At 41.1% G+C, this 10,377-nt stretch overlaps 1 protein-coding gene across 1 annotated transcript; it reads left to right on the top strand.

Annotated features, from left to right (window-relative positions):
• Positions 1-3,764: 3,764 nt before the first annotated feature.
• Positions 3,765-5,148, top strand: LOC117957455 (trace amine-associated receptor 13c-like). Its single transcript, XM_034893199.1, has 2 exons — positions 3,765-3,975; positions 4,327-5,148. Exons 1-2 carry the CDS (start codon positions 3,803-3,805, stop codon positions 5,141-5,143), a joined length of 990 nt encoding a protein of 329 aa, XP_034749090.1. The 5' UTR covers positions 3,765-3,802; the 3' UTR covers positions 5,144-5,148.
• The last annotated feature ends 5,229 nt before the right edge of the window (positions 5,149-10,377 follow it).

Here is a 10,377-nt window from a genome sequence, read left to right as displayed (position 1 = left end):
GATTTGTACACTGTGATGCTCCCTCTATGAAGCCATGGGAAAAAAGGAACTTTCTAAACATCACTTCCTCTTTCTATAAAACAAACAAACAATAAAACAAAGACGGTTAGCTCCATGGTATAACTGTGAAATATCTTTAACTTGAGAAGATCTGGCGCTCCACCAAACTGGAAAATTCTCGTTTAATCTGGCAAGATAGTCTTAAAACGTATAGGAAGGCCCTCCGTAATGCCAGAGCAGCGTACTACTTGTCATTAATACAGGAAAAAAGGAACAACCCCAGGTTTCTTTTCAGCACTGTAGCCAGGCTAACGGAAGGTCACAGTTCTACTGAGCCAAGTATTCCCATAGCTCTTAGTAGTAACGACTTTATGAGGTTCTTCAATGATAAAATTATAACTATTAGAAGCAAAATTCACAAAGACATGCCTTTAACTGGCACTGACTTATCTCTAAACTCAGGAACCTTAGAAACAGCTGTAAAACCAGATATATGTTCACTTGATCTTTATCAATATAATTCAATTATTTCTACATCTAAGCCATCAACCTGCCTCTTGGATCCCATCCCGACTAGGCTACTTAAAGAAGTTTTACCATTAGTCAACACTTCGCTACTGGATATAACCAATTTGTCTTTATTAACAGGCTATGTACCACAGCACTTTAAAGTTGCTGTAATTAAACCTCTTCTGAAAAAGCCAAACCTTGATCAAGATGTTTTAGCCAACTACAGACCTATATCTAACCTTCCATTTCTCTCTAAGATTCTTGAGAAAGCAGTCGCCGAACAGCTGTGCGACTTTCTGCATAGCAACAGCTTATTTGAGGATTTTCAGTCAGGATTCAGAGTTCATCATAGCACAGAGACAGCACTTGTGAAAATTACTAATGACCTCCTAATTGCATCAGACAAAGGACTTATCTCTGTACTTGTGTTATTAGATCTTAGTGCTGCATTTGATACCTTTGACCATTATATCTTATTACAGAGATTGGAACAATTTAATTGGCATTAAAGGGACTGCTCTAAGCTGGTTTAAGTCTTATTTATCAGATCGATCTCAGTTTTGTTCATGTTAACGATGAGTCCTCTGTGCAAGCCAAGGTTAGTCATGGAGTCCCACAAGGATCTGTGCTCGGTCGAATCCTGTTCACTTTATATATGCTTCCTTTAGGCAGTATTATTAGGAAACACTCCATAAACTTTCATTGTTAGGCAGATGATACTCAGTTATATCTATCAATCAAGCCAGATGAAACTAATCAGTTAGCTAAACTTCAAGTGTGCCTTCAGGAATTGGATGGATACCTGGATGACCTGTAATTTTCTAATGTTAAACTCAGATAAAACTGAAGTTATTGCTCTCTGACCCAAGCACCTCCGTGACACATTATCCAAAGATATAGTTACTCTGGATAGCATCACCCAGGCCTCCAGCACCACTGTGAAGAATCTTGGAGTCATATTTGATCAGGACATGTCCTTTAATTCCCACTTAAAGCAAATTTCAAGGATCGCCTTTTTTCACCTACGTAATATTGCAAAAATCAGGAATATCCTGTCTAAAAATGATGCAAAAATACTAGTCCATGCATTTGTTACTTCTAGGTTGGATTACTGCAATTCTTTGTTATCAGGCTGCTCGGAAAAGTCCATAAGGACTTTTCAGCTGATCCAGAATGCTGCGGCACGTGCTCTGAAGGAAACCAGGAAAAGAGATTACGTTTCTCCTGTTTTAGCTTCTTTGCATTGGCTTCCTGTAAAATTTAGAATAGAATTTAAAATCCTTCTTCTCATCTACAAAGCTCTTCATGGTCAGGCTCCATCTTATCTTAAAGAGCTCAAAGTACCTTACAACCCTACAAGAGCACTACGCTCCCAGAATGCAGGGTTACTGGTGGTTCCTAGAGTCTCTAAAAGTAGAACGGGAGCTAAAGCGTTCAGCTATCAGGCTCCTCTTCTGTGGAACCAGGTTCCAGTTTGGGTCCGGGAGGCAGACACCGTCTCCACATTTAAGAGTAGGCTTAAGACTTTCCTTTTTGATAAAACCTATAGTTAGGGCATATAATCGAATATTGTTAGGGAGTAGTAGTTAGTCACATAGTTTTCAGATTTATCTATCATATAATCAAGAATATAATAAAACTAAGGGGAGACTAGGCATACAGCCCGATCCGGTTGGGGAGAGTTCTAGCCCGACCGGGCTGGAGCTCTCTTTACCTTGTCTCTCTTGGTTTTGCAGTAATAATAGTTTTAGACAGCTTTCCATCTTTTCATTTATGTGCATCCATGTCCCAGAAATGCTTGTTACTAACCTAGCTCTGGGGAGTCATTCCCCGGAGTCCTTATGTTCTTTTTCCCCAGCATGTTCCCTTGGATCAGAGAGGCTCCAAAATCAGGGTAGCAGCTGTCGCCTTAGTCCCGCTCCATGTTCTGTGATGCAATGTTCAACTGCTACACTGCAGTGCCCAGCTACGTCCTGCTACGTCCTGCTGTGCCTTGTAATGCCGCACAGCGTCCTGCTATGCCATGAACTACTACAAAATTCTAACCCCAACCGGCCCGTCAGACACCGCCTACCAAGAGCCTGGGTCTGACCGAGGTTTTTGCCTTGAAGGAAGTTTTTCCTTGCCACTGTTGCACTGTTGCTTGCTCTGGAGGAGACTACTAGAACTGTTGGGTCCTTGTAAATTCTGGAGTGTGGTCTATCTGTATAGTGTCTTGAGATAACTCTTGTTATGAATTGATACTATAAATAAAATTGAATTGAATTGAATTGAATTGATTTAGCGCCTGGGGAAAGCAAGATACCTGGCCCAGCACACACACCTAAACCATGCCCTTAGCTGACGGTAGCTCTGCACCAGATGCTGATTGGCTGATATAGAGAACGGAACGTCAGTGAATTCACCCTTTGGTTTGACTGCTGTTTTGAAGCTAGCAGTTTACCTTTTGGCTAACACTATCTTGGTATTTTGAAGCTGAGGAGCAGCAGTGAAACCATTCACAACGGTGGCTAAGCTGTGTGGTAGCTTAGCCACCATCGTGGATGGTTTCACTGCTGCCTCACTCAGCTAAATTCTATAGAGGAAACATTTTTAGGTCTTCAACTGGCTGATTCGAGTCATCCAGCAGAGTGTTCTGGGCCTATTGGTGCGATTGCTATGGAAAAAGTACACATGGCGGTACTCTGGTAAGATCAAATGATGTTTAACGGTGTGTCCAGCTGATTTACATAGCTGACGTTACTGTATTGTGTGATTTAACTTGATTGATTATTGTATGTGGCGTTTTCCTTTGCAAATGTTCCAACAAACCAAGTTCCTTCCCGAGACTACATAGCAGAGCCACCGTCTCTGCATCCAGATTTTGGAGTCTCCTGAGTTAATTGTGATTGGGTTAAAGAAATGCACAGCCAGAGTGTTGTTTTCTCCTATCACAGAATGCATCTGTGGTGTAGCCAGACTTTACTCAATATGGCTGTAGAGACAGAGCTGGAAATGCAAGACTAATGTTTTAGTAACTTGAAAAGTTATCAATAATAGAACAAAGGAAATGAAACAAGGGTAGAAAATGACAGAAGAGAGATTGGATAGAGAGACAGTGAGGAAGGCAGGGTTACAGAGAGAATGATGAACATGATGGTGGGATGTGCAGAGTCAGGGAGGAGAGGCATCAGAGTCCAACAGAGACTGAGAAAGAGGAGGGGATGAAGAGACAGAGAGAGATAAATCAGTTACATAAATCAGGTTTGTTCAGAAAGCTGCCAGAGCTGCAGCTATCTGCAGACCTCTGCAGATGGAGGTTGAGGACGGAGCCGAGCTCTGCTTTCCACAGTTCCCAAACACCTCCTGCAGGAAGCCCTCGTCTCCTTGGCCCCAAACACTGATTGTTTACGTTTTGTGCTACTCCCTCTCTCTGAACACTGTGACTCTCAACCTGCTCATCATCATCTCAATCTCCCACTTCAGGCAGATATTAACTTCTTTGCTTCACTTTACAGGATTTTTAACGTTAAAATGTGAACAGCACTGTATATTTAGAAGAATTGTCTTTGAGTTAGTTCTGAATGATGTTCCTCCACATGTCTGACTTTGATACCAGAGACTGTTGTTCATGTCTACTCTGTTAGCAATATTAAGCATTGCTTTATGTCCACCGTGACCTCAATCAAGTCATTTTATCTGTCTACTCTAACTGATGTGGTGGATTGGTAAATATTTTAACTAATATGGATTTTATATTTTTAATTCTGAGTACTGGTTAGGGTTGTTCTGTTAGTGATGTTGTTGGTATAATGATACTTTTCTCTTTCCCTGCAGGCAGCTCCACACCCCAACCAACATCCTCCTCCTCTCTCTGGCTGTCTCAGACTTTCTAGTGGGCCTCGTGCTGATGCCAGGACAAGTTTTCAAAAAAACATCCTGCTGGTTTCTTGGTGACTTTGTGTGTTTTCTTTATAATTATCTTACATGCATCAGTACCGCATCCTCAGTAGGTGACATAGTGCTTATATCAGTTGACCGTTATGTAGCTATTTGTGACCATCTGCATTACAACACCAGAATCACCATGAACAGAGTTAAACTCTTTGTTTTTCTGTGTTGGATCTATTCTGCTTCCTACAGCTTTTTCTTTGTGAAGGATGACCTGACTCAACCGGGGAGGTATAATTCCTGCTACGGAGAATGTTTGTTTGTCATTGACTATTTCACAGGACTAATAGACCTTGTTTTGTCCTTTATTGTTCCAGTTACTGTCATTGTAGTACTGTATCTAAGAATATTTGCCGTGGCTGTGTCTCAGGCTCGTGCCATGCGCTCTCACATTCCAGCTGTCACACTCCAGCTGTCAGTGACTCCAAAGGCAAAGAAATCTGAGCTGAAAGCAGCCAGGAATCTTGGTGTATTGGTAGTTGTGTACCTATTATGTTACTGTCCAGTTTACTGTGTCTCTCTTGCAGGTGACAGCTTGGTCAAAGCTTCATCTACATTCTATGTTCTCTTTGTGTTCTTTTGTAACTCTAGTCTAAACCCTGTGATCTATGCTTTCCTTTACCCCTGGTTTAGAAAAGCAGTTAAACTCATAGTTACTCTTCAGATACTGAAGCCTGGCTCCTGTGAGACCAACATGCTGTAGAGAGGCTGTGGAGGGACTGGGATCAGACTCTGTCTGAGGATTAGAGGAATGAATATGTTCAGTGTATTATTTATGAAATAGAGAAAGTGAAGATATACTTTCTTGTCTTTAGGTGTAAATTGTAAATAAAATGTAAATGTGCTGCATTTATATAGCGCTTTTCTAGTCTTAACGACTACTCAAAGCGCTTTTACATCATATAGGATACATTAACCATTCACACACATTCATACACTGGGGCCGAGGCTGCCGTACAAGGTGCCACCTGCTCATCAGATAAACACTCATTCACACTCCGATGCGCAGCATCGGGGGAAACTTGGGGTTCAGTGTCTTGCCCAAGGACACTTCGACATGGGACTGCAGGGCCAGGGATTGAACACCCAACCTTCCGATTGGCAGACAATCGCTCTACCACTGAGCCACAGTTTCTTAGACACATCTGCACTGTAATCATAGGGAATAAAAGAAAGGTTTCCCAAATGATGTAAAATCTGATGGGTAGCTATTTAAAATCCTTTTTATACATAAACCATCAGATTTAATTGAAATGAAGTAGCATGAAATATGATAATAAAATATTCTTATTTATAATGTAATGTCCTGTCTTGTTATTGATGGTTTACACTATGTGATGTCATTTGGACTGACAATACGGGTCCCCGCTTATTAATGAAATACTCGGCTGACTCGCCAGAAGATGGAGCTGTTGACTGGATGGAAATGAAGTAAAGCAGTGAAGATGAAAAGATGAATAGTGGTGTAGTCAAGTCAACCTTTGCATGATTTTTTGTAATGATCTAAAAGCGGTGCAAAGTAACAACACAATTAGGCTATAGACAGGTGTCCTAGGTGTCCCTACAAATACAAGCATTCCCATTCTTGAAACCTGTCACATGTCTTGAAGAATCCACAGTACATAGTGCTCAGTGACATTGTGTCTATGGGTAAAATCAATAAAAGCTTGGCTGCTCGGCCCCTAATGATACAGGCAAAAATAATAGGGTCCACGCAGCTTGGCCCCTAATAAAACAGGCAAAAACAATAGGGTCCATGCAGCTTGGCTGCTCGGCCCATATTTATCATCAGGGGATTTATTGGAAATTTCTTTGGGTACGGAAGGTATATCAAATGTGGCCAATCACACTCATCCCAGAGCTGAGAAATATAGTACAGCCAAAAGTAAATGAAAGAGCAACACACTCCAATGGGGTTATTGACTGACTGCTACCATGGAAACCGTTTTTTTCACCTCATCAAAGGACCAAAAATCAAGTCTATTTAGCAAAATTGTGATAAGATATACAGTAATCTCTATTTTCTCTGTCTGAGGAGGACTAGGCTCTCCTCAGAGTCACCTGCATGCCACAACAAACATTTGGTGTAGCTAGATTGTTGTCTAGATGGAAACAGTAGACGTTCAGAGTTGTAGGGGTTGCTGTGAAGGGACAGAAACAGGTTGAGATGACAAAAAAAAGGTGTTGCAATTTGACATAAACTGGAAGAACTATTGGGGAGTTGGGACCCTGGGAGGAAACAGTGAAAGGCACAAAGAAAATTAGGAGTCTCCTGGGGAAATGGGGAGGTTTGGCAAGTGTGAGTGCAGAAGTAGATGAAGTAGTCAGCACAAAAACTAGTGTTATGATATGTATTAGCTCTGGAGCTCTAAATATATCAGACTTCTAAGAAATCCTTCCAGCATTTATTTAATGTGACAGTTGTGTTCGTAGGGTTCCAACCCTGAAGGGGGGTTGAGTTTGTCCCAGGTTTAAAGATTGGTCATAAAAAATGGTCACCATAATGCAGAACACTTTTGCAAAGGGCTAGCAAGTAATTGACCATAACTCTAACTCATGCAGATATACTTTCTCTTTCTTTGTCCAGTAAATAAAGATAAATCTATAAGAATAAATGCATGTACTGAATACTAGAAACACAAGGAGCAACAGCAACCTGACACCAGCCCAAGGGGAGAACCCAGACTACATACACGAGTCAACAAGGGCTGTGACGTCGACAGGTGACCTGATGAACAGCTGGAACTCATCAGGATGATGAACAGCTGGAACTCATCAGGCTGAGTAGACAATCACAAAGGCCGGAAAAAAACACACAAGGAAGGAAGTCAAACAAGACATCAAAAAAGAAATGGCCTGTGGCTACGAGTCATTTGTCAGATCAGGAAATCAACCCACCAGTCTCCTGCTGACCTCGCTGGTCAAAGTTATTGAATGGAAACATCGGAGCAAGCACAGACGCGTTCGCAGTTTGGTTATGTTCCGTTAGTTTACTTTGTTTTTTACAAAACTGTACAAATATGAAGCAAAGGGGGACGTAGTTCCGTGAAGTGAAGAAAATAGATCACCATTTATTTTCCGACGGGACACGGATCGCGGCCTTCTGGGTGACGGTCTTCTGGTTGGATTTGAAGACACAACCCTCTGCTGGATTACAGGTCAAAGATGATGCTTTTTGCTTTTCCCTTAATGGTTGTGTAGGAACAGATGGCCAAACCACAGAGCAACATAGGAAGAGCTGAGACCGCCTACGGGTCAAAGTGGATCCTAATTTGAGAAACAACAAACATAAAATACAAGTGAACCACCACCATGATACCCTTCAAACTTACAACCAAGGGCTGAAATCAACAGCCACCCATGCGCCGAATGGATCTGAATGTTACAAATGGCGGGTAAAGCTGTCAATCTACAACGTTGGCTGGTAGCCAATGAGAATTGAGTGACTGGTTTTTGCCACTTACTGTTGTTCTTTTCACATTGTAAGCAAGTCTGTCATTTCCTAGAATTGGGGCCGGGTGAAACTGTCAACTGACATAAAGATGAGGATCAGTCAAAGAAAAGTAAAAGAAGACGTTTTCCACACCAAATGGGACCGTTTGCGACAACGGCGAGGTTCGTGGCTGATTTACGACAGTAGTTAATCGTAATAACTTGACAACACTTAAATGTGTATTATTATCAAGTTCCAGAACAATGCTTGTGCATCCTTTGAGGGAAAACATCGCCTGATAAAAAGCTTGTGTGGCCAAAAAAGTTAACTTCAGGTCCTGCTGACAACCATATGGTACTAAAAGGAAAAACTGCAGTTAAACAGTGTAGTCTTCAGAAAGTTTAAAGAGCCAAAGTTCACGTGAATGCTACATTATGGTGTCCTAATGAGCAGAGCGAAAAATGAAGATCCAAACTCATCTCCCTGTAGATCAGGGATTGGTGGGCTAAATGACCTTTTACTTTGTTGTGTATAGTGGGCATCGTCAGACACAGACAGTCAGGTCCCGGGAGATCTAATCTGCCTCCCAGTAACGTCTTACAGCCCGTTAGTGCTCCTAAAGGCGGTGTGCTGAACCCCTCTGGACAGGAAGTTTGTTCACACCTGTATGGGTTAGTCAGATGATGCCATCTCGACCAATGAGGTGTCTGCAATAAGAGGTGTGAAGACAAACGAGCGTTGGCATGAACCCATCAACAAGTGATGCAATCACCACTGAACAGGACTGTTTTTTTCAGTTGATATTGTGTCGGACATGAGTACAATCATTTATTTCATCAAAATTGTCTAGATCTTTAATTACAAAAAGGGATTCAATTAATGTGTGTAATGTGAGAGGGGTCGCTGCCATTAACAAATCCACAGAGAATTATCTCTTGACTCTGCAGCTCCTCTAATATCTAGAGAGGGGTTTTCACTCACTGTTTTTTGGGGTTTTTAAGGCCCAAAACTTTCATGTTTTGTTCACTCTCACAGTATCATCAGCTTCCTTTTTTAGTACTCTCTAAAAACTCAGCAGCAAAAAGAGGGAGTTAGAGACTAGCTGGTTAATGTAGAAGAGGATTTAGCAGGTAAAGAGAGTTAGGGTTGTAGAGCTGCCGGAGCACATCTGAAGGTAACTATTAACTAAAATAACTAGTAACTAAAGTAACTAGGAACTAAAGCTAAATGTAGTGAAGTAACTAGTAACTAAAGCTGTCAGATGAATGTAGCGGAGTAACTAAAGTAACTAGTAACTAAAGTAACTAGTAACTAAAGCTGTCCGAGGAATGTAGCGGAGTAACTAACGTAATGGGAAAATTACATAGACAATGATTTTCTTTCAACAATCGTTTATTTCTTAAGTGATTTTTCATTGTAGGTAAATCCTCCAATGTGCTTCTGAAATATGTGTCATTGAAAATCCTAAAGTGTCAGTCTTCCAGTTTTGGAGACAGCTAAAAATGTTACTCCTTGAGGGATTAATGACGTAAAGCCTGACAGAAACAGTTGCCTAGAGCCGTTTATCATAGCAGGTCCCAGGTTGAGACCATAGCCTCCAAAGAGACAAGATGTCCTTTTTAAGCTAAGCTAGAATGACCGTTCAAGAAATTTGACACACGGAGGGCAGATTCCCAAACGAGGGTTGGTTTTCCTCTGGGGGGGGGGGGAACTGAATATAAAGAAGTGTATTACTGATTGTATTCACACAGAACTTTGGTCACTCTGTAACTCTTTTCATTGTGAAGACTGTTCTTGTCATTTGATTGTTCTCTGCAGAAAACTATTAAACCTTTTCAACAAAAACCTAAACTTATAATTCAGTTTGCAGCTTGTCTTTATTTTGTTTCAACAGAGTCTCACTTCAAACCAAATTCCTCCCTCGCTGTAACAAGAAACTTCCACAACAGATGGTAAAGAGGGTTTTTGACTGGACATGTTGTTTTGTTTGTTGTCATGTTTTCTGCAGAATCTTCCTGTACCTTGGCCACGGATGGGCTCCAGACTCATAGATGACTGTAAACTGACATTAAAGTTGTATCTTATTAATAAAAATGATACATATACTTTGGCTTACAGGCATAGAATAGTGTTTCTTCTTCCTCAAAATTTCTTTGAGGAGGGCAAAGGCTTTCTGTTCCACACTCATGTTTCTTCTCAAAGTCGGCAGGAGAAGGCGGGTCATAGAGAATTCTCTCCCGGCAGGCCAGTTTTTGTTCCTTACAATGTCCTGTGGACGAAGATTTACTTGTCTGTTTGGTTGTAACACAAGTCAAAATTTGAGATCATTAAAGTGTATTTGGTGGTGTTCACGTGCTGACCTTTGAGGTTAGTAGACCTCTTTCAAGTAACCTTGTCCACCATGGACAATACAAATGCACCAATAATGTTATTCACTTAAGTTAATTAGAATGCTTAGCATGATTTTATCTTTACTCATATTAGTTTTGCACATATATCCTACT

Source organism: Etheostoma cragini, chromosome 2 (genome assembly GCF_013103735.1).
Source record: "Etheostoma cragini isolate CJK2018 chromosome 2, CSU_Ecrag_1.0, whole genome shotgun sequence".
Lineage (NCBI taxonomy): Eukaryota > Metazoa > Chordata > Actinopteri > Perciformes > Percidae > Etheostoma > Etheostoma cragini.
Note: the sequence above shows the minus strand (reverse complement) of the source record. Positions and strands in the feature narration are given on the sequence as shown.